Below are 24,354 nucleotides of genomic sequence, written 5' to 3' on the forward strand. Positions count from 1 at the left end.
TGGAGTCCGTATGAAAAAGTTGTTGATGTTTTGAGTCAGGTATGTCTGTGCAGTCCGAATCTGAATCCAGAACGTGAGAGACTTGGACTCTATCTTCTCTTGGCCCAAAAGTGACGTGAGAGAACTTTTTGAACAGAACCTAAACTTCTCCTTTTCCCTTATCTTCATATGTGGATTGTACAAATGTCCCATACACCTACAATTATACAAGACACAAAAGGTGTGAAGTATTTTTGTTCTGGATAACATAAATAGATTATTGAATAGTTTGGACTAGAAATCACCTCACAAATATGCATGTATGCAATATTTTTGGTCGTATCCAAGGTAGTCATGTCCTCATCATCCTCCCCTTTTTGAAAACAAAGCCGTCCTCGGCGTTGCTTAATCTGAAATGTGGCTAACAAAAGAGACAAGGTGTACATGTTGTATATGTATATGTCATCCATTTTTACTTCCCTTGATTTTTGCACATATGACACATGTATACATGAGTGACTTTCATAGTTCATAAAATCTAAAGCCAAAAAATTATCACAAGAAGTAGAAGGCATGAAAATATTGCAACTCAGTTTGCACATATAAGTGAAGCTCTTATTCATTTCAAAAGAATGGCAATGTTCATCATTAAACCATCCCAACATTGGTGAATAAACCTTACTTGCATCAAATTTACATGCTACAATATGCTTAAATAAGCAAACATGCAATAAGTCATTGGACATAGAATCATCACCAAGATTAGAGGTCATATCAAAATGATTAAACATTGGTTCTTTTGCATCAACAATTAATTCAATGGGTGCACTAAAAATTGTTGGTATTTCAGTTGTTTGATCACATGGCAAAGTCAAATTATCAACATAGTCCTCTAAAATAGGTGGTATGATCAAAGTAGTGGGTAGCTCATCAGATGGTGCATTCAAATTGACAAGGCATTCATCATTCTCATGTAGAGATGGAAGATCAGTACCTTTGCCATTACCTCTTATGATCAACTCAGATGATGTAGCGACTCTCGGGGGCGATGCGTCACATGGTGGAGGTGATGTAGTCCTCACAACAACGGATGTGGTTGTCATAGTATGCCTAGTAGTTGAAGGAACAATCATATCAACTCTTGGAATGTGCACCATGCGCTTGTTCTCCTCGTGGGCAACACATCGTTTTATTTCCTGTTCAGCTTTGCAAGCAAGACGAAACAAATTGTCCATAGTATAACACTCTTCATGAATTAATATCTCTTGAATATCACGGTTTAATCCTCCCCAAAATCTATCCATAAAATCATCTTCACTTTCTTCTAAATAGGAATGCAACAAGGTAGTTTGTAAATCATCATAATATTTTGATACAGTGTCACTACCTTGTTTTAAATGTTGCAACTTCTTAATCATGTCACGAGTATAATAAGCGGGAACGAAAGTATGTCGCATGGCAAGTTTCAAATCATCCCAAGTAGTAGGTATATAATCAGGGTGTAACCGACAATATTCACTCCACCGAACCAAAGCATAATCAATGAAAGAACCAACCGCAACCTTAACCTTTTTATGTTCATCAAAATTATGGGAAGCAAATATATTTTTTTATGTTGAACTCGCATTCAATATATAAAGCAGGTCTAAAACGGCCATTAAATGGTGGTATAGATACATTAACCTGGTCATGTGCATTTGGATGTTTGTGCACCTCTTGTGATGGTTGTGGTATTTGCAAAGGTGGTGGCACGTCTCCCACGATCGACAAAGCCCATGAATTGACTCTGGATTCTATCATGATTAGTAGAAACAAGAAATAGAATCCAAAAAAATGTTCCTATGAACTACTTGGAAGTGGTGGTAAAACGCTCACAGTATAGCAAATCTCAATATCTTACAAGTTCTTACCATGCAGCAGGTGGTGATCGGCAACCAGCAGTGTCAAATAACTCTGAAGATTGAGTAAAGCGATTGCCAGGAGAACGTACGTATACACGGTGTAGAAATATGTGGAGCTGGGTTGGCTATATGTGGTAGCAAAAGATTAGCAATAATCAATTCAAAGATGCAATGTTGAATAAACGTTTAACGACGGTATTGTGCTGGTCCTAGGCTAGACCGAACTAGAGACACGAGCCTAGAACACTAATGAGGTCACGCCATAGCACAACTAGCATCAATAAAAGATATGAAGTAGCTCTGGACAGCAAGATATAAGTGAAGATCACAATAGCAGTAAAGATAATGATATGAAACAACAGCCAAGCAGGATATATCAACATCTTTCTCTCCAACTTTTTCTTTGGAAAAATTTGTGCCAATTTTTCTCAAGAATAGCACTGACTCAAGCTTTCAAATGCAAAAAGAATCACTCAATTCCGAGTTGATATGAGGAGTCAAAAAATTCTAAAACTGGTCTGAAAAACTAGAATAAGCTATGTCCGTGAACTTCGGAGGGCAAAAAGACCTATTTAGAAGACGATTTTGACGTGCCAAATATTGAACTAGCTTATGCAACTATTTAGATGCGGCTCGTTGCTAGCTTTCTATTTGAGTACTCGCGGAGGCAAAACGGACTTCGTATGAGGAAGTTATGCCTGTTTTACTGAACAGTGCACAAAACAGATTCCAATCCGAATTCAACTACGAGATTGAGTCTAGATAGATCCGAATTTTGTTTTTTTCTCCTCTCTTTTTTTCCTCACACTTTTTTTTCTTTTTTCTTTCTTTTTTTTCTCTGACTTTTTTTTACTTTTTTTTCTCTCGTTTTTTTTCTGTCTTTTTTTCTCTCTTCCTCTTTCCAAAACAAACTAGATAAGATGTAGATTGGATCAAGCGAAGATGGGAACGATCTCAACTACGATTATGACAATGAACGGTGGGTAGCACGTGGAGGAAATTGATGGATGGGTGGTGGACAGCGGAAGGGATAACGATGCAGCGGAGACGTGACTAATGTGAAAAGAACTCGAAACTCTAAACGACCTAGACACTAAGACCAGCAACTCGACACGATGATGCAACCGATAATTCAACTATGCAAGCAATGAAAATAAAATTGCAAAGGCTCAGACTGGCTTGGACAAAGGATGAATAGATCTAACTTTTTCTTGTGGCTTTTTCTTGAACAATAGGTAAGAAAAATAAATCTAATCTAGAAAAAAATGGAAATTCTCACCGAGCAACCTGAAAACTGATACCACTTGATAGAGGCTAAGTTGTCCCGATGTTTCGATGAGATGGTGGCTATCATTTTCTGTGAGAGTCGACCTTGACGATCCGACTACGAACGTGCGAGACGTCGCGCCTTAGCAATCGCTAAACCAACTTCCGAGGGTTATTGACCACGCCGGAGCACGATCAACCTGACCACGAGGGTCTGTTTCCTGCGAGCAAACGAAGAATAAGCAAGAAACTGAGCTTGCAATCTGGATATTGCGAATATAAGATGAAAGCTTTATTGATCAAGGTGGGGTTCTGTGACGCCTTTGTCTGGTCGTTGAACACAAACGAAGTACGCGAAGTTGCAGCTATGGCGAACTTTAATCTAAACAAAACCCAAGCAAAAAGCTACTAGATGGATCTACTTATATAGGAGCAAGGGGTGGCGGCCAAGGAGGTGGGAGGACATCCCAAGGCAGCCTAAAACTAACCCTAGGTCATACAGGGCTCATGGGCCCAAGTGGAGGTGGTGCAACACCTTTGGACTTGTTGTTTGACTCGGATTCTGCTGCAGCGTCAGATTGTTTCGTCGATATCTCTATGCTCCGGACTAATTTGAAGGTGATTCCAATTGGGTTGGAAAGAGCATGAAATCTACTTTCCAACAAAAAAAAGAATCACCCAATTTGGAGTCCGTATGAAAAAGTTGTTGATGTTTTGAGTCAGGTATGTCTGTGCAGTCCGAATCTGAATCCAGAACGTGAGAGACTTGGACTCTATCTTCTCTTGGCCCAAAAGTGACGTGAGAGAACTTTTTGAACAGAACCTAAACTTCTCCTTTTCCCTTATCTTCATATGTGGATTGTACAAATGTCCCATACACCTACAATTATACAAAACACAAAAGTGTGTGAAGTATTTTTGTTCTGGATAACATAAATAGATTATTGAATAGTTTGGACTAGAAATCACCTCACAAATATGCATGTATGCAATATTTTTGGTCGTATCTAAGGTAGTCATGTACTCATCAGGAAGGAAGGGGAAGAGGGGAGAATGAAAGGGGGGGCGACCCCCCTTCCCAATTCGGATTGGGCTTGGGGGCGTGCGCCTCCACTTGGCCGCCTCCTCCTCTCTTCCACTATGGCCCATCAAGGCACATTAACTCCCCGCGGGGTTCCGGTAACCCTTCGGTACTCCGGAAAAAGCCCGAACTTATCTGAAACCTTTCCGGTGTCCAAACATAATCTTCCAATATATCAATCTTCATGTCTCGACCATTTCGAGACTCCTCGTCATGTCCGTGATCACATCTGGGACTCCGAACTATCTTTGGTACATCAAATCACATAACTCATAATATAAATCGTCATCGAACGTTAAGCGTGCGGACCCTACGGGTTCGAGAACTATGTAGACATGACCGAGACACATCTCCGATCAATAACCAATAGCGGAACCTGGATGCTCATATTAGCTCCTACATATTCTACGAAGATCTTTATCGGTCAAACCGCATAACAACATACGTTGTTCCCTTTGTCATCCGTATGTTACTTGCCCGAGATTCGATCGTCGGTATCATCATACCTAGTTCAATCTCGTTACTGGCAAGTCTCTTTACTCGTTCCATAATGCATCATCCCGTAACTAACTCATTAGTCACATTGCTTGCAAGGCTTATAGTGATGATCATTACCGAGAGGGCCCAGAGATACCTCTCCGATACTCGGAATGACAAATCCTAATATTGATCTATGCCAACTCAACAAACACCATCGGAGACACCTGTAGAGCATCTTTATAATCACCCAGTTACGTTGTGACGTTTGATAGCACACAAGGTGTTCCTCTGGTATTCGGGAGTTGCATAATCTCATAGTCAGAGGAACATGTATAAGTCATGAAGAAAGCAATAGCAATAAAATTAAACAATCATTATGCTAAGCTAATGGATGGATCTTGTCCATCACATCATTCTCTAATAATGTGATCCCGTTCATCAAATGACAACACACGTCTATGGCTAGGAAATTTAATCATCTTTGATTAACGAGCTAGTCAAGTAGAGGCATACTAGGAACACTCTGTTTTGTCTATGTATTCACACATGTATCAAGTTTTCGGTTAATACAATTCTAGCATGAATAATAAACATTTATCATGATATAAGGAAATATAAATAACAACTTTATTATTGCCTCTAGGGCATATTTCCTTCATAGTTACCATGATATTTATACTTATCAGAGGTATGTTTTACAACAACTTTTTCCCCTGGGTCAAAAATTTGCCGCAGTATTTGTATGGAAGTTATCACATCTATGATGCGTAAACTACCATGTTATTTACATAGAAGTTATCGGGGGGTGTTTGTCAACAACTTTTTTCTCATGTTCAAAAAGTTACCGCGGTGTTTGTACATAAGTTATCATGCCTGCGGTGCATAAATTATCATGCTATTGACAAATAAGTTACCGGGGTTTGTTTCAACAACTTCTTCCATTGGTCAAAAGTTACCATGGTGTTTGAAAGTTATAAGGTTTGCAATGTGATGATTATCATGTTATTCACATAGAAGTTATCATGATTAGGCCTTCGAGCGAGACAACCCATCTCACATCTCATCCTCTCTTCCACGATCCTGACAGGGGAGAGGGTGAAAGATTGGAAATAGTGATTCACCCAACTTTGCTTTAGATCCCATATGTGTTGGAGCATTGTGTGGTCAATCTTTCTCTAAAAATTCTGATTAGTTTTGTTGTTTGTCAGTTTGCCAATTTGATAGTAGTTCAAACTAATAGATCAAATACAAGTTGTCTTCGACATAAACAACAAACAGATGGTGGATTGATTGGTTGGCTAGCTAGAGGCTAAACCAAACAACCAGAGTTCGAATCCCCGAAATCATGGTTTAAATGCATGCATAAAATAAGGAGGTACAGTTAAAGAAGATTGGGATAATCCTTGCCCAAATCATGGTTTAAATGGGCATGCCTAAAATTAGAAGATGCCGTTAAAGGATACCGGGATAATTAAGTCGATTCATTAAATAGCGCTAAGACAATTAATACAATCCAATAAATTGCGGGATAGTGAGAAATGGAAGAAAAAGCAAACAAGATCGCGGTCGCTCGATCTCAATCCAATGCTAGGCGATGCGTTCGGATCTGTTACGAAATTTCATTGGTTCGGAATTTAAGTTTGCGCTAAATAAAAGCTAAAATCCTTCTTGATGTTGAGATGGTACTCCATCGCCGAACTGGAGAGGGCGAAAGCAAAGTCGTCCTCTTCCTTGGCCGCCCGCTAGCCACGTGGCGGCCCCTTTTACTCCGGCGGCGACGGCCTCCTTCGCCTCAAAGAGAACTCGGGCTCCGCCTCCCGAAGGCGCTTTCTCGTCGAGCCAGTGGAAGTTCCTCCACGCCTGCGTCCCACCGCTGCAGGAGAGGGCGTCGCGCTCCCGCGCCTGCTTGCGGCGCCATTCTTCCACCGGCGGGCTAAGGGAGGAGCTCCCGGCCTCGTCGTCATGGCGGCACTTGCAAGCGGGCGAGCCACCTCGGCCACCCCACCCGTGTCCAGCACCCGACATCCTGGGACTTTTGTGCCTGTGCGCGCGGCAAAGTGCTGCCGGAGGGGAATGGATTTGTCGACGGAGATTGCAAGTTTGCGGCGGAGAGGGAAAGAGGATTTTGCCACCCTGAAACGCAGCCGCTCCAGTATATAAGCTTTTACAAGCCGGGCCACTTCTACGGTATCTGGCCAGGTGATTTTTTTTTATGAGGGAGTACAGGATTTTCTAGCTCTAAGAAGCCACGACAGATGTATAATTCAGCTTCCAGATCTCATGGAACCGTATCAACTGATGCACTCATCACCATAATAACACATCATAGCATCAAAATCCAAATACAGACCAGGTCCTAAAATTACTTATGGTAAAACAGGATCAAGTAATTCTTATTTTGCTACTTCCAACAGGTTGAGTAAAGAAAAGGAGATAAAACAAGAGCCAGACAAGTGATAGAGTACTCCAACCGACTGTTATTACATGAACTTCCTGAAAAGCCTTCAGCTATCTTCAGGAACACAAGTAGCCTTTAACCCTTGCAGCATGGTCAGCCTCCATTTCACAATCGGTCAGCAAGTGAATTCTGGGAGCAGACTCGATGCCCTGGGTCAACAGCTTCTTCATCGCATCCAACTTCTTCTTTGCCCGTGGAAGCCTATCAGGCTTAAAAATGGCCATGTGTTTGCACTTGCTACATGCCAGTCTATCATACAGGTACACATCCTTCAGATTCACCGCTGCTTTCATGACACGCCTGACATGACTCACCATGCAATTTACAAAGCAAAAGATGATGAGCTTGGCAAGGCGTCGGTGCTTGAAATTTGATCTAGGTGATTCCCACTCGACGCCCTTCATCTCGCTAAGCGAGAGTTCCATCCTCCTTTTCTTATCCATTATCATTTCACACGGATGATCAATTACCTGCACTCCAACATAGGTAAAGGAAACAGGTTAGTTTTGCCACTCATAGGACAGCTGTACTCCACGGGTGTGTGCAATCATGCAAGGGTAATAATAATAGAGCAACTCAAACAAAAAAGAATAGAACAAGCTCTAGGTACCGTTATTAGCAGAGTAAACCATAGAGAAAGAACAAGTGGATTTAGGTAAGAACATACCAACATGTACAACTCTTCAAGTGATGGCGCAGCTTCCAGAATGAAAATTGTCCAGGTGAGATCAGACCCTTCAGGAATGCTAACTAGACTGACAATCCTTAGTCTGTGGAACGCAGATGCCAGCCTTTCGCTCAGACACTCTGGTTGAACCCAAATCTGCAACAATAAACACATAATATGATGATTTTTTTTAAGAACACATAATAGGATGAGTAGAGAACAAGTGAAGCCGGTACAAAGCAATCATCCCGACTTACCTTTTCGCATTTAAACCCCAAATGCAGTTCTTGGATGTGTGTCTCACAAAATAATGTACTCAAACACGACCATTTTGTGCCGACTAAGACCAACATTAGTGAGGTTCAAAAAGTCAAGCAGTGGGACATGACCAAATGACAATGGTAGTTCTTCAAAAGCCATCCAATATGTGAACGTTGTCCGGGTGAGTTTTGGGAGCCACTTGAGTTTGACTTTGTAAAAACGGCAGTTGACCATACTGAGCTCACTGAGTTGAGCGTGTTCAACCTGGAGTGTTAAATGATTCTGTGTGTCGCAATTGAAAAAACCCAAATATTTTAATCGCTTGCAAGTGACGAAGATGTTGGAGACAAAGTCAGATTCAACAAATCTCAAATTCTCCATGTAGAGGCGCGTCAAACCAGTAAATGCATTCAGACACTCATTAAAAAATGACACAAACTGTGTCCCATAGTTCAACACATCATCAAGAGTGCACTGTCGGCGTTTCTTCACTGTCAAAACTGTGAATTCAGCTTTCTCAATCTTGTGTGTCGTCATGGCACTGCCAACAGTATGTCCAATGGATATGGGGACATCACCTCTCAAGTAGAACGTGGTAGACAGGAGGCGGATGGTGTCTTCGCCTGGACATCTGCTGGCCAGTAAGCTCTTTGTCGCTTCAAGAGCAGCTGCATTGATCCGAACCAAGTCACCATCAGAGATGTTGGAGGTAGACACGCCATCAGGCTGAGCATTTATGATAAGTCGGGAGACCTTGCAAGAGAGCTGGCACCACCGTCTGGAGAGGATGCTGGTTCTCGCAACTTCACGGAAATCGAGTCGGTCAAGAATGTTGACCAGAATGTCACTGGGCAAGGTGCTGATTCTATCATCTCCGCTGTCTTTCTGCATTTGGCATGGGAACAAATCAGAGTTGATTTCGCACTAGTCGCAAAAACACACTTTCGATATTCTCATGGATGGAATTTCTATGTAGTACCAAGAGATACAAACTTGAAATACTTTTTCCACAAAATAACTGCAATCGTGAAAGAAGCTACTCCCTCCGTCCCATAATGTAAGACGCTTTTTTACCCTAGTGTAGTGTCAAAAAAAGTGTCTTACATTATGGGACGGAGGGAGTATTTTGATTCAGTCTCCAAGATGCCATTTTAATGTAGTCCAGAAGATACAACCTTGATAATTTTCCCGTAAAAAAATTCAAGTTTTAATGAAGCAACTATGAATGGGCCTAGATGGAACGGAAGGACAATGAACTCACCTCCATGGCTACCCTAAGATAATTCAAGTTTTAGCAGCTTTTTTAAGTAAGCAAAGATGCAGCTTTTATAAGGTTAAAAGATATACATGCTTCTATTTTTTATTTTATTTTCTTACTTCACCGAAAGTAATTTTTTGTATGCTCAAAGAAGCAATTTTGATTCGGTGTAAAATATTAAATTTTGACCCTAGTTTCAGAGGAAGAACTGTCTTAACAAAGAAATATGTTCAGTGGAAGGAGAGGGCAAGGAACTCACCTCCATGGCTCCCGTGTAGGTCTGCAGAGGCCCGAGAAGAACTTGCAGCTGATGGCTCATGGGTTGCGGTTCTGCTTCGAGATCTGATGACTGCCGGGGCGTCCTGGGCAGATATATACTCCCTCCGTTCCACGGATATATCAGATGATTATAGGATTATTAGGATACACGCTCCAACAATCTAGAAGTGTTGTCTTAATTCTTAACTAAATATATATGTGACATTGTTCTCAAATTCTTGATCCAATTCGACGGAAGCTACAATTCCAACTCTCCCAATCCAACCACAAACGTGCATTAGCAAATATCAGGAGCCACTTGACAAATACACAAAAATGAAGTGAATGGCATACTCAAAAAAAACGACACCTTCGAGCATTTCTGGATGGAAAATCACTAATAATAGTGTTAAGATCAATGTTATTCAACATATCTTTCTCAATAAAGCACCATGGCCAAGCCATTCAATCTCTCCTGTAGCATGGTTGATCTCAAATAGTTCTTTAGTGATTTAAGTTTTGAAAAAGGAACAGTTAAAAGGAGAGAGAACACCTGAATTCTTGTCTTCACGAATCCTGTTCTTGGTCTCTTGGAGCAGATAGAAGAAATCCAACGCTGCTCCACACTGCTCGCATCAATTCATCATAAGCAGAAAATAGACAAGGGAAAAAATTGAGATGCAAAAAATTACGAGGAGTTGCCTGGACTCCACGTCTCCGCTCTCCACTGCCGGACACGCGGACCACAGCCCCAACTATCGATGGCCATCTGCCGGCTGCTACTCTCCGTGTTCCTGCCAGGGCACAGGGTGTGTCGTCACTGGCCAGCTCGCCTCTCTGGATCCGTTCACCGGGGCCCTTGGGGTATTTGTAGGATGCAAAGAAATACACTGAAGTGTGATACTAATGGACAATTCATTGATTAGCTTGGGGAGTTGGGGTTCTGGCCTCATAGGAACTCAGGGCAATCAATTGGATTTGGGGAAGAGGATGAGAACGAGAGGGAGACGATGAGTTGGCGGCTGGCGGCGTGTTTCTGGGACTGGGAGCGAACGGGATTGTTGGCTTCGTTCGTGCGTTGCTGCTCGCTTCTTCATGGGCTGGGCTGTTTGTCCTGCGTACAATTTTTCTTTCTATGAATATACTGTGTATTGTATGCACGCATAGGGTATGGGCCCCTGCTCGTGCTGGGCCCTAGGCTGTCGCACTCGCCGCCATGAACCTAGGGCCGGAAGACCGATGGCAACTTGGAGACCCAAAAGAGATGTAGTCGATCTTATTCTAGGAAATAAGAGATCTAGTCGAATTTGGAGACGGATGATTGCTTCGATCGCGGCACCGTAAGGAGCCGCTTGATTGCGGGTTGCAGCTCAAAAATGAGCTGCTTGATTGCGGACTGCCGCTCCGAAAGGAGCCGCTTGATTGCGGACTGCCGCTCCGAAAAGAGCTTCTCGATTCTAAATTGCAGCTCCAAACTTTGGAGCTGCTTATTTACTCGCCTCGACTGGAACACGGCTCGATCCTCATACGAGGATCACTTGGGTGGCGAGGCGGCGACGGCGGAGGAGCTCGGCACACGGCTGGCGGCGACGGCGGAGGAGCTCGACACACGACCGGCGCATCTCTATTCTAATCTCTCTCCTCCTTTCCGCTAACCCTAGGTTGGGGGTGGGATGACCATTATATATTCGCGGCCTGCGGTGGAGGAATGCTGAATGGGCTTTTTTTTTTTGAGGAACGCTGGATGGGCTAAGGCGCAACGCGTGCCTGCTGCCTGGATGACCAAATGGGGGCCTAGCCCGGCACGTTTATAATCGGGTCGTGCCGGCATGCGGCCTGGCCCGAGGCTGGGCACGAGTGTCGATTCGGCCCGGCACGTTTAGTTGCTTTTATTTTTATTTTTCCCTAATAAAAAACAATGGGCAGTCGCTCGCGCGTTACATGTCGGCAAGCTACAAGACAAATGAGTTGACTCCACGTCGGCAAGCTGCGTCGTTCGCTTCGTCGCGAAGAAAGCCCTCTGCTCTCCTCCTCTCCTGACGCACGCGCCTCCTCTCCCAGAAATTTCTTTCTTCCCACAAGCAATCTCCTCTCTCCCCAGGTAGGGTTGCCACCGCCACCGCCCCATCGCTCCTTCGGCGCTGGCCACCGACGGAAGGTGGCGGCAAGAGCTAGAAGGTGAGTGGTGCCGCGAGCTCTCGTCCCGAGGAAGCCGCGGAAGGACAAGCACAACCCAGTCGAGATGCGGTCGTCGGTGTCGTGATGGGGTGGAGCTGCAGAGTAGGGGCGGCGACAAGGGGAAGGAGTAGACAAGGGAGGAGTGGAGAAGGTCGTCTCCCGCGCTGCACCGCGGACAAGAGGGTGGCGGGCGGCAGTCGCCGTGGCGGAGGAGAGGAAGACGAGCTGCCACGCAGGGGAGAGGAAGGAAAGTTGCGCCCATGGTGAAAGCGAGGCAGCCCAAGGCTATCGCGTAGGAGAACGGGGAGGGGGGCGCTGCCACGGAGAAGAGCGACGAGGGTTGCGGCGTCGCTGCAGATGAGAAGGAGAGCCACTACACCGCACGATTCCACATGAACCTCTCATCTTTAGGCTGAACATCCTCTGAAATTTTCTGTAGTGGGTACCCTGTTGTTCATCTTCAGAACATCCTCTGAAATTTTACTTGGCTGACGATGTTCTTACTCCATCATCTTCAGTACTGCTTGACTGCTTATTTTTATCTTAATAGAAGTGCAGATTCTATTATGGCAAAATGTCCACTATATTTTTTTGACAGTTAAATCTTCTTTATTCAAAGGACAGGAGGGCTATATCATTTACAACTAAAGAGATTAACCTCACCACTTCTTGACTTTTTCTCTCTTTCCGGTGCCCTGCTTCCAGCACTTATAGTCTTTGCTTGTGCAGATTTTTAGTTTTGTACGCCTACAAGGTATTTGATGAAAATCCCATAGGGCTAGCAGGGAAGGAGTGGTCTATATAAGCCATGTGATTTCATTCTTCAAAAAATCAGTTCCAGACAATCATAACAAGATGATTTTAGATTAATAAGAATCCATGAGGTGAATAAAAGTATGAAGAAACAAAAGATATATGAAATTGTGTATATTTTGTTTGATTGTGAGGTTATTAGCTTTGCTTGTGTTCTATTTGATCCCTTGCGAATGCGAATAAGAAAAGAAAGTTGAAACATGTTCACTAAAATGTGTGCTTTGCTGGCTTTTGTTTTCATGTAGGGATGCATTTGAGTGTACAGTTACCTGACTTTATATAGTGCTGCATCTTTTGTTTATCGCTAGATCTGCTGTATCAAATCTGCAAATGGCACCAACATCATACAGTGAGCTATGCCTGATAGCTATTGCTGTCATTTCCCCTCCTGAAATCATCCTTTTCCTATATGTAGTAGCTTCAGTAAGGTTGCTCACCAATGAGCTGGGAGTATTTTTGTCCTGGATACTTGCATGATTGAAGAAGAAATTTGGTATTCCTAAATGTGCTATTATAGATCAAAGGTGAACTCATCCCATTTTCTTACCTCAATCTCAGGAGAAGATTCTCTTGTTCACTAAAATTCATTTTTATGTAATTATTTCATTGATCCATGACATCGGCCATCCTCTGTGTCCCTTCCGCTCCTCTCGCCGATGACCATGAACAGGCAAAGGAAATGAAGCGCAGGCGCAGTGCCGCTATCGCCGCCGGATTTTCTCCCGGGTCATGGGAGGCGTTTGGGAGGATCGACTAGGAAGGATCGAACGGCACCTGGAGAAGACCTACACAAGGGTGCCACCAAGATCTTCAAGGACGTCCTCGACTCTGCCGGGTGAGATGGATTCTTTTCATCTTTCATTCTCCAGTCATTATGTTCTAGACCAAATAGATCCTAATGCGATCGAGTTGGAGGCGGATTCAGACAACAGATTCCTTTACAAATTCGAAGCGAGAACTCAAAAAAGAAAGGGCAAGGAAATGAAGGGCGCAAGACTACTAGAGGCAAAGACAGGCGGACGCGGCCGGAGCAGTATGGTGGCGTCGATGGGTGTGGAGGAGTGTGTGAAGACGCTGCAGAGCACCGTTGAGGAGCTTGTCAGCAGGACGAGCTGCTCCCGCTGCTGCATGGCAACCCAGCCGGATCTGCCTCGACAGGTTCGAGCCCTCCGTCACCGGCCTCGTGCACATCTGGCAGGTCAATAATAATTCTCTGACTCTTAACTTCTCGGTCGGCCAAGTTGCACTTGCACCACATGCTCTTGCCACAAATTCCTTAGGACTATATGTATGTTGTATGTTTCGGAATGACTGACAAACGTCCTTGCCTTCTCCTCTTCTTTTGTTTCTACCAAATTCTAAGGGTGTTGGGAAGGTGGTCAATGTGAACAAGATGGTCAGGGCCAGATGGAGAGTAAAGATCCTAATAGCGGACCAGAGGCCAACTTGGCAAGATCAGGGAGCAGCTGGACCACGACAAGGACGTCGGCGGCGGCTTCTCCGCCATGTGGGATTATTCCTTGACCTTTCACAATTCCTTCAGGCGTCCATAACATCAAGCATAATTTTGGTGTTTCTTAACCTTTTGCATTCTACTCTAATCAGTTAAATTAGGCCTATGACTTAGAAGTTTTTCTTAATACTTTTAGTTGTGAAATTTGTTTTGTGGTCTTCTTCCTGATTCGATGTGATTAGCACAATACTAAATTTGCCGGCTATTGATACTTCTGTGTGAACCAGATTAATCTAAAGCACCAAGATCTGCTTGTTCATTATTTTGATTCAAGCTAATCGAATGTTCATTATTTTGTGTCAATACAGTACAATGGAGAGCTATCCATGACATGTGTGGGAGCAATGGAACCGGAGGTGCTAGATGCAGGCACTAATTGTATTTAGAGTTCGGCTGCAATAATGAAATCTTTTAGGATGGTACAACCTTGGACTAGGGGATACCATGAACAGATCTTATAGTCAAATAATTTATGAGTGACTTCTACTGTTTACCTTATCTTTGGTTCAGAAAATAGGATCTAGCTTCAGTCAAGTTAACCATCAATTTGTTTCAGGGTTAGTCTCTATTCTTAGAGAACAGCGTTTTGGCTCCCGAGCCCAGCTGCTCCTGCTATCTATACCATTCAATAGAGCATCGTGATGTGAGCCAAATTCAGTTTTTGAGGAAATACCACAGCCTATACGCAAAAGAATACATAATGTACTGACATGTACCACGTACAGGAAGCCAACTGTGAGGCACTCAGCGTCCTCCCTTGACGTCTCTCTCTCTGTAATAATGTCTAGCCGGCTGCTGCCTCCGAAGCTGACCTCTCCCTCTGCTCCGGTGCCAGATCAAAGCGTCAATCCATCCTTCTCATGTGCAGGCCTGCAGGCGACTGTCTTGTCCCCGGGCAAGCTGGTGTGGAGGTGCAGGCCGTGCAGCACGCTGCGGCAACAAACACGAGCTAGACGAAAGATTGAATCCATCGTCCTGATGAATTCAATTACATTCACGATAATATAACGTGCTGAGATGCATTAGCGCGTTGGACAGGAGCACTATGGATTCAATTCCTCTTCCTCCATCATGTTTCCTTCTCTCACATATCTGTAGTGCTACATGCCTACGTCTGAGCAACACGGCTTCACCGACGAGCCGGTGACGGGGGCACCTAGTTAAGAGACTTGCAGCGGCTAGCTTTGTCGCGCCTCGTCCTGTTCCAAATCAGGGCTGATACTATTTGTTGGGAGGTGCAACTCTGGCTCCAAAAATTTCTAACAGGGTCATCTTCTCCGACTGCTCCGGCGTGAGCGTGCAGGACAACCGCGTTCACGATGGACGCGGCAAATATGCCCTAGAGCCCTAGAGGCAATAATAAAGTTGTTATTTATATTTCCTTATATCATGATAAATGTTTATTATTAATGCTAGAATTGTATTAACCGAAAACTTAGTACATGTGTGAATATATAGACAAACAGAGTGTCACTAGTATGTCTCTACTCGACTAGCTCATTGAATCAAAGAAGGTTAAGTTTCCTAGCCATAGACATGAGTTGTCATTTGATTAATGGGATCATATCATTAGAGAATGATGTGATTGACTTGACCCATTTCGTTAGGTTAGCACTTGATCGTTTAGTATGTTGCTATTGCTTTCTTCATGACTTATACATGTTCCTATGACTATGAGATTATGCAACTCCCGAATACCGGAGGAACACTTAGTGTGTTATCAAACGTCACAACATAACTAGGTGATTATAAAGATGCTCTACAAGTGTCTCCGATGGTGTTTGTTGAGTTGGCATAGATCGAGATTAGGATTTGTCACTCTGAGTATCGGAGAGGTGTCTCTGGGCCCTCTCGGTAATGCACATCAGAGTGAAGTGGAAAATCATCGTAACAAGAAAAATAAAGTTTCTACGATCTAATCGTGGAGGAGAATATTTGAGTTACGAGTTTGGTCTTCATTTGAAACAACGCGGAATAATTTCACAACTCACGCCACCCGGAACACCACAGCGTAATGGTGTGTCCGAACATCGTAATCGTACTTTATTAGACATGGTGTGGTCTACGATGTCTCTTACTGATTTACCGCAATCATTTTGGGTTTATGCTTTAGAGACGACTGCATTCACGTTAAATAAGGCACCATCTAAATCCGTTGAGACGACACCTTATGAACTATGTGTTGGGGAACGTAGTAATTTCAAAAATTTCCTACGCACACGCAAGATCATGGTGATGCATAGCAACAAGAGAGGAGAGTGTTGTCTACGTACCCTCGTAGACCGAAAGCGGAAGCGTTATAACAACGTGGTTGATGTAGTCGTACGTCTTCACGGCCCGACCGATCAAGCACCGAAACTACGACACCTCCGAGTTTTTGCACACGTTCAGCTCGATGACGATCCCCGGACTCTGATCCAGCAAAGTGTCGGGGATGAGTTCCGTCAGCACGACGGCGTGGTGACGATCTTGATGTTCTACCGTCGCAGAGCTTCGCCCAAGCACCGCTACAATATTATCGAGGATTATGGTGGAGGGGGGCACCGCACACGGCTAAGAGATCAATGATCAATTGTTGTGTCTCTGGGGCGCCCCCTGCCCCCGTATATAAAGGAGTGGAGGAGGGGGCTGGCCAAGGAGGGTGGCGCGCCCAAGGGGGGGAGTCCAACTCCCACCGGGAGTAGGACTCCCCCTTTTCCTATTAGGAGTAGGAGAGGGAAGGAAGAGGAAGGAGGGAGGAAGGAAAGGGGGGCCGGCCCCCCTCCCAATTCGGATTGGGCTTGGGGGGGGCGCCCCCTCCCTTGCTCCTTTCCCCTCCTTTCCCGGCGAATTCCCGTAACTCTTCGGTACTCCGAAAAATACCCGAATCACTCGGAACCTTTCTGATGTCCGAATATAGTCGTCCAATATATCGATCTTTACATCTCGACCATTTCGAGACTCCTCGTCATGTCCCCGATCTCATACGGGACTCCGAACTCCTTCGGTACATCAAAACTCATAAACTCATAATATAACTGTCATCGAAACCTTAAGCGTGCGGACCCTACGGGTTCGAGAACAATGTAGACATGACCGAGACACGTCTCCGGTCAATAAACAATAGCGGAACCTGGATGCTCATATTGGCTCCCACATATTCTACGAAGATCTTTATCGGTCAAACCGCATAACAACATACGTTGTTCCCTTTGTCATCGGTATGTTACTTGCCCGAGATTCGATCGTCGGTATCTCAATACCTAGTTCAATCTCGTTACCGGGAAGTATCTTTACTCGTTCCGTAATACATCATCTTGCAACTAACTTATTAGTTGGATTGCTTGCAAGGCTTAAGTGATGTGCATTACCGAGAAGGCCCAGAGATACCTCTCCGACAATCGGAGCGACAAATCCTAATCTCGAAATACGCCAACCCAACATGTACCTTTGGAGACACCCGTAGAGCACCTTTATAATCACCCAGTTACGTTGTGACGTTTGGTAGCACACAAAGTGTTCCTCCGGTAAACGGAAGTTGCATAATCTCATAGTCATAGGAACATGTATAAGTCATGAAGAAAGCAATAGCAACATACTAAACGATCGGGTGCTAAGCTAATGAATGGGTCATGTCAATCACATCATTCTCCTAATGATGTGATCCCGTTAATCAAATGACAACTCATGTCTATGGTTAGGAAACATAACCATCTTTAATCAACGAGCTAGTCAAGTAGAGGCATACTAGTGACACTCTGTTTGTCTATGTATTCACACATGTATTATGTTTCTGGTTAATGCAATTCTAGCATGAATAATAAACATTTATCATGATATAAGGAAATATATAATAAATTTATTATTGCCTCTAGGGCATATTTCCTTCAGTCTCCCACTTGCACTAGAGTCAATAATCTAGTTCACATCGCCATGTGATTTAACATCAATAGTTCACATCACCATGTGATTAACACCCATAGTTCACATCGACATGTGACCAACACCCAAAGGGTTTACTGTAGTCAATAATCTAGTTCACATCGCTATGTGATTAACACCCAAAGAGTACTGAGGTGTGATCATGTTTTGCTTGTGAGAGAATTTTAGTCAACGGGTCTGCCACATTCAGATCCGTAAGTATTTTGCAAATTTCTATGTCAACAATGCTCTGCACAGAGCTACTCTAGCTAATTGCTCCCACTTTCAATATGTATCCAGATTGAGATTTAGAGTCATCTGGATCAGTGTCAAAATTTGCATCGATGTAACCTGTAACGCCCTCGATGCGGCTATATCTCCCACGTGTCGAAGCACGACTTAGAGGCATAACCGTATTGAAAGCAATGTCGCAAGTGAGGTGATCTTCACAACAACCCATGTAATACAATAAGGGGAAAAGGAAACATAGTTGGCTTACAATCGCCACTTCACACAAATACATGAATAAAGCATTACATCAACCAGATACGCACAAGGTCCGACTACGGAACCCAAAATAAAAGAAGACTACCCCAGAAGCTACACAGATCCCCGATCATCCCGACTGGGCTCCACTACTGATCAACTAGAATGAAATAACACAAAGAACAAGATCTTCATCGAGCTCCTCCTTGAGCTTGATTGCGTCACCTGCTCGGTAACATCGGCACCTGCAAACTGGTTTTGGAAGTATCTGTGAGTCACGGGGGCTCAGCAATCTCACACCCTCGCGATCAAGACTATTTAAGCTCATGGGTAAGGTAAAAGGTATGAGGTGGAGCTGCAGCAAGCGACTAGCATATATGGTGGCTAACATACACAAATGAGAGCGAGAAGAGAAGGCAAGGCACGATCGAGAAACTATGATCAAGAAGTGATCCTAGAGCAACCTACGTCAAGCATAACTCCAACACCGTGTTCACTTCCCGGACTCCGCCGGAAAGAGACCATCATGGTTACACACGCGGTTGATGTATTTTAATTAAGGTCAACTTCAGGTTTTCTACAACCAGACATTAACAAATTCCCATCTGCCCATAACCGCGGGCACGGCTTTCAAAAGTTCAAATCCCTGCAGGGGTGTCCCAACTTAGCCCATCACAAGCTCTCACGGTCAACGAAGGATGTTCCTTCTAGCAGGAAGACCCGATTAGACTCGGAATCCCGGCTACAAGACATTTCGACAAGTTAAAACAAATCCAGCAACACCGCCCGAATGTGCCGGCAAATCCCGATAGGAGCTGCACATATCTCGTTCTCAGGGCACACTCAGATGAGACATCCTACGAGTAAAACCAACCCTCAAGTTGCCCCAAGGTGGCCCCGCAGTCTACTCGGTCGGACCAACACTCAGAGGAGCACTGGCCCGGGGGGGTTAAAATAATGATGACCCTCGAGAGAGTGACTCCCAAGGGAAAAGTAGGTGGTGGTGAGGCAAATGGTAAAACCAAGGTTGGGCATTGCTGGAGGAGTTTTATTCAAGGCGAACTGTCAAGGGGTTCCCATTATTACCCAACCGCGTAAGGAACGCAAAATCCGGGAACATAACACCGATATGACGGAAACTAGGGCGGCAAGAGTGGAACAAAACGCCAGGCATAAGGCCGAGCCTTCCACCCTTTACCAAGTATATAGATACATTAATTAAATAAGAGTTATTGTGATATCCCAACAAGTAAACATGTTCCAACAAGGAACAACATGTCCATGTTCCAACAAGGAACAAACTTCAAACTTCACCTGCAACTAACAATGCTATAAGAGGGGCTGAGCAAAGTGGTAACATAGCCAAACAACGGTTTGCTAGGACAAGGTGGGTTAGAGGCTTGGTTCAATAATATGGGAGGCATGATAAGCAAGTGGTAGGGATCGCAGCATAGACATAGCAAAAGAGCGAGCAACTAGCAAGCAAAGATAGAAGTGATTTCGAGGGTATGGTCATCTTGCCTGAAATCCAGCAAGGAAGAAGAATGAGTCCATGAAGAAGACAAACGGGCGTAGTCGAACGGATCCTCACACACACACACGACGTTATTCGAACCAACCCGAAGAAGCAACACCAGAAAAGAGCAAACAACCTAGTAAACAACCACCACATAGACATGGCATGATGCGCAAACAAGAATGATGCATGTCCGGTTTAAATATACATGGCATGGCAAAGTGCACAAACAACACTACTAGTTAAGTGGAGCTCAATATGCAACGGGTTGCATATTGACGGAACACCACATCAAGTTATTTAGTTCGATCTTGTTTATGTACCCAACAATATTAAATGTTGTTAAACATGGCAAGAGGGTGAAGCAAAGTAAAACTACCTATCTAGTCAAGGTTAAATGAGGCCGGAAGCAACGAACAACAAATCCGGAAACTCCTAATGTGCATAAATTAGATTTGGTACTGTTCTGCCCTAAACATAATTTTAGAGTTATTAAACATGCAAGAAAAGTGCACCATGTTAAACTAGGCATTTCTTCACCCCATTTACATATAAAGTTTAATAAATTCTGAGCTACGGTTAATTAGTTATGGATTAAATCATTTTAACATGGCATAGGAGCAAATTTAACCAAACAGCATTTTAAACATTGCAAACATGCATGAAAGTGGCATATCACGAAACTAGATGAAAAACTAAGCATATTTCATATATAAAATATTTTAATCCGATGCACGGTTGACGAGTTTTTATAAGCATGAAGTGCAAGGGTTTTTCTACAAATATGTAAATCCCTGGTTAAAAATCAAATTCGCAGAACCAAAAAAAACAACTACTGGGCCGAATCTTGCTGGCCCGACAGTGCACAGGGGCTGGAGGGGTGCTTCTCACATTGGGCTTGGCCCGGTTGGTGCTGGGCTGGACGAGGCAGACGGCTGGGCTTCGAGGGGCCTTGCTGGAGGAGGGCCTGGTAGAGGCGAAGCTGGGCCGGTCGACGCGCGCTGCTGGTCGCGGGTTGAGGTGGAGCTGGGCACGGTCAGCAAGCGCTGGGTCAACGTGAGCGCTCGAGTTAGAGCGGCTCGATGCAGAAGAGTCGCCGCTCGTCTCCCTCGCTCGAACAGAAGGAGGCAGCGCTGGGGACTTGCGGCGGGGCCGGCAAGCGCGGGAAGCTGCAGGTCGTCGAGGTGGCGAGCGGATCCCGGCGGTGCCGCGCCGAACACAGGCCGATGGAGGCGGATCCGGCGACGGCTTGCGGTTGGTGCGGCCATGGCAGAAGAGGGCGAGCTTCGACCGTTTCCTGACAGAGAAGAAAACGAAGAGGAAAGGGAGGGAGATTAGAGGAGGAAGGAGGGAGCAATCGGAAGAAAAGAAAGAGTAAAGGGAAAGGCAACCCTCATCTGCTGACTCCGGCGAGCTGCAGCTTGCAGGGGTGGAGCAGGGGAGCTTGCGCGACTGTGGTTGGAGGGAGACAGAGAAGTAGGGCCTCGGTGGCACGACAGACAGACGAGGACAGCGGGGTTCGGATCGGAACTCGCAGGTGTGCTCGGGAGCCCTCGAGCAAGAGAGGCTGTGGGCGCGACGGGGTCCTGGTCGGTGGCTTCGTTTGCCGGCAGGAGAAGTGGCTCGGGTCGAGGACGAGCTCCTGGCTTGAGGCAGGGGAGGATGGGGGGGTAGGTGGAGATCGAGGGGAGTTTCTGATTGGGGATTTTGGATCGAGGGGGAGATCCCGAGGGGAAAGCGAGAGAGTGGCGGCGGCAAGGAGGAAAAGATGGGACATCTCCCCTAGTTTTTAGGGTTGTGCATTATATATACAGTAGGTGGCTGATTAGGGGCTAGAGGGACCCTCCGATCGTAATCGGGAGGTCGAGAATAAATAGGCTGGGGAGCCCATATAAGAAAACGGAGACGCTTTGTAGATGTTTGTGGATGATCCGGACACAACGGTGGCGACAGTCCGGGTCGGGTTCGGGACAACTTTCGGACGCCCGCGAGGGGGGCTGCGGGCTGGCGAGAGAGGTTAGGTTGGACCTGGCGGTAGGTAGTGAGCTGTGTAGACGGTCTCGAGCTGAGAGAAGAGAAGAGAGAGAGGCCCGGCGACTGTTTCCGGAGACCGAAAACGTCCGACGTTAGACCGGCTATACTGCCGCTATAGTTATCTGTTGGGGCATCAAACGATCTCCGAATGCGATGAAAACTTGATAGGCGGTCTATCTACACTAAAATAAGACCACACGCCAACTCTCATCCCATTCAGAGAAATTTTCCGGCCACTTATAAAATACTATTTCGGACATGCCGCAGGCGTGTGCAAGTGTGTCTGGGCTCAGAACGAACAACGGAAGGAACTGGGAGAACCCGGACGGATGCAGGTTTCGAAAACATGATGATGCAATGCACATGATGACATGATGAAAAGCAACATGCAAGCAAATGACATGGCAACGACAGCGAATAACTGGAGGACACCTGGCACATCGGTCTCGGGGCGTTACATAACCCTTTACGACGAACCTTTTGTCACTTCCATAATCGAGAAACATATCCTTATTCCACTAAGGATAATTTTGACCAATGTCCAGTGATATACTCCTAGATCACTATTGTACTCCTTTGCGAAACTCAGGACAGGGTATACAATAGGTCTGGTACACAACATGGCATACTTTATAGAACCTATGGCCGAGGCATAGGGAATGACTTTCATTCTCTCTCTATCTTCTGTCGTGGTCGGGTTTTGATTCTTACTCAACTTCTCACCTTGTAACACAGGCAAGAACTCCTTCTTTAACTGTTCCATTGTGAACTACTTCAAAATCTTGTCAAGGTATGTACTCATTGAAAAAACTTATCAAGCGTATTGATCTATCTTTATAGATCTTGATGCTCAATATGTAAGCAGCTTCACCGAGGTCTTTCTTTGAAAAACTCCTTTCAAATATTCCTTTATGCTTTGCAGAATAATTCTACATTATCTCCGATCAACAATATGTCATTCACATCTACTTATCAGAAATGCTGTAGTGCTCCCACTCACTTTCTTGTAAATACATGCTTCACCGCAAGTCTGTATAAAACTATATGCTTTGATCAACTTATCAAAGCGTATATTCCAACTCCGAGATGCTTGCACCAATCCATAGATGGATTGCTGGAGCTTGCATATTTTGTTAGTACCTTTAGGATTGACAAAACCTTCTGGTTGCATCATATACAACTCTTCTTTAATAAATCCATTAAGGAATGCAGTTTTGTTTATCCATTTGCCAGATTTCATAAAATGCGGCAATTGCTAACATGATTCGGACAGACTTAAGCATAGATACGAGTGGGAAACTCTCATCGTAGTCATCACCTTGAACTTGTCGAAAACCTTTTTGCGACAATTCTACCTTTGTAGATAGTAACACTACTATCAGCGTTCGTCTTCCTCTTGAAGATCCATTTAATCTCACTGGCTCACCAATCAATGGGAAAGTCAATCAAAGTCCATACTTTGTTCTTATACATGGATCCCATCTCAGATTTCATGGCCTCAAGCCATTTCGCGGAATCTGGGCTCATCATCGCTTCCTCATAGTTCGTAGGTTCGTCATGGTCAAGTAACATGACCTCCAGAACAGGATTATCGTACCACTCTGGTGCGGATCTCACTCTGGTTTACCTACGAGGTTCGGTAGTAACTTGATCTGAAGTTACATGATCATCATCATTAGCTTCCTCACTAATTGGTGTAGTAGTCACATGAACAAATTTCTGTGACAAACTACTTTCCAATAAGGGAGCAGGTACAGTTACCTCATCAAGTTCTACTTTCCTCCCACTCACTTCTTTCGAGAGAAACTCCTTCTCTAGAAAGGATCCATTCTCAGCAATGAATAACTTGCCTTCGGATTTGTGATAGAAGGTGTACCCAACAGTTTCTTTTGGGTATCCTATGAAGATTTACTTCTCCGATTTGGGTTCGAGCTTATCATGTTGAAACTTTTTCACATAAGCATCGCAGTCCCAAACTTTAAGAAACGACAACTTAGGTTTCTCGCCAAACCATAGTTCATACGGTGTCATCTCCACGGATTTAGATGGTGCCCTATTTAACGTGAATGTAGCTATCTCTAATGCATAACCCCAAAACGATAGTGGTAGATCGGTAAGAGACATCATAGATCGTACTATATCTAATAAAGTATGGTTATGACGTTCGGACACACCATTACACTGTGGTGTTCCAGGTGGTGTGAGTAGTGAAACTATTTCACATTGTTTTAACTGAAGGCCAAACTCGTAACTCAAATATTTTACTTCTGCGATCATATCGTAGAAACTTTTATTTTTGTTACGA

The 24,354-nt window shown here is 44.5% G+C and overlaps 1 protein-coding gene and 1 pseudogene across 4 annotated transcripts; one reads left to right on the forward strand and one right to left on the reverse strand.

The window, feature by feature from the left end:
- Positions 1-6,990: 6,990 nt before the first annotated feature.
- On the reverse strand, positions 6,991-9,361 carry LOC125509207 (annotated as a pseudogene).
- Positions 9,362-11,581: 2,220 nt separating this feature from the next.
- On the forward strand, positions 11,582-14,611 carry LOC125509208. 4 transcript variants are annotated; one of them, XR_007284000.1, is made up of 5 exons: positions 11,582-11,787; positions 13,016-13,124; positions 13,271-13,435; positions 13,526-13,798; positions 13,964-14,611. XR_007284000.1 is itself a non-coding variant. In XM_048674120.1 (5 exons), the coding sequence occupies exons 2-5, from the start codon at positions 13,330-13,332 to the stop codon at positions 14,487-14,489; spliced, it is 591 nt and encodes a 196-aa protein (XP_048530077.1). In that variant the 5' UTR covers positions 11,583-11,787; positions 13,016-13,329; the 3' UTR covers positions 14,490-14,611. The 4 variants fall into 4 exon arrangements, 2 of the variants coding, with proteins under 2 accessions (XP_048530077.1, XP_048530078.1); XM_048674120.1 differs by having other exon boundaries at positions 11,583-11,787; positions 13,016-13,435; positions 13,964-14,107; positions 14,422-14,611; XM_048674121.1 differs by lacking the exon at positions 13,016-13,124 and having other exon boundaries at positions 11,583-11,787; positions 13,964-14,107; positions 14,422-14,611.
- The last annotated feature ends 9,743 nt before the right edge of the window (positions 14,612-24,354 follow it).

This window comes from Triticum urartu, chromosome 5 (genome assembly GCF_003073215.2).
Source record: "Triticum urartu cultivar G1812 chromosome 5, Tu2.1, whole genome shotgun sequence".
Taxonomy (NCBI): domain Eukaryota; kingdom Viridiplantae; phylum Streptophyta; class Magnoliopsida; order Poales; family Poaceae; genus Triticum; species Triticum urartu.

Bases quoted from the DNA above. Each gene is read 5' to 3' on its own strand.
- LOC125509208 (XM_048674120.1), top strand. From the start codon at position 13,330: ATGGGAGGCGTTTGGGAGGATCGACTAGGAAGGATCGAACGGCACCTG. The intron at 13,436-13,525 runs GTGAGATGGATT...AGGCGGATTCAG, and splicing joins GACGTCCTCGACTCTGCCGG to ACAACAGATTCCTTTACAAA. The intron at 13,799-13,963 runs GTCAATAATAAT...CCAAATTCTAAG, and splicing joins GCCTCGTGCACATCTGGCAG to GGTGTTGGGAAGGTGGTCAA.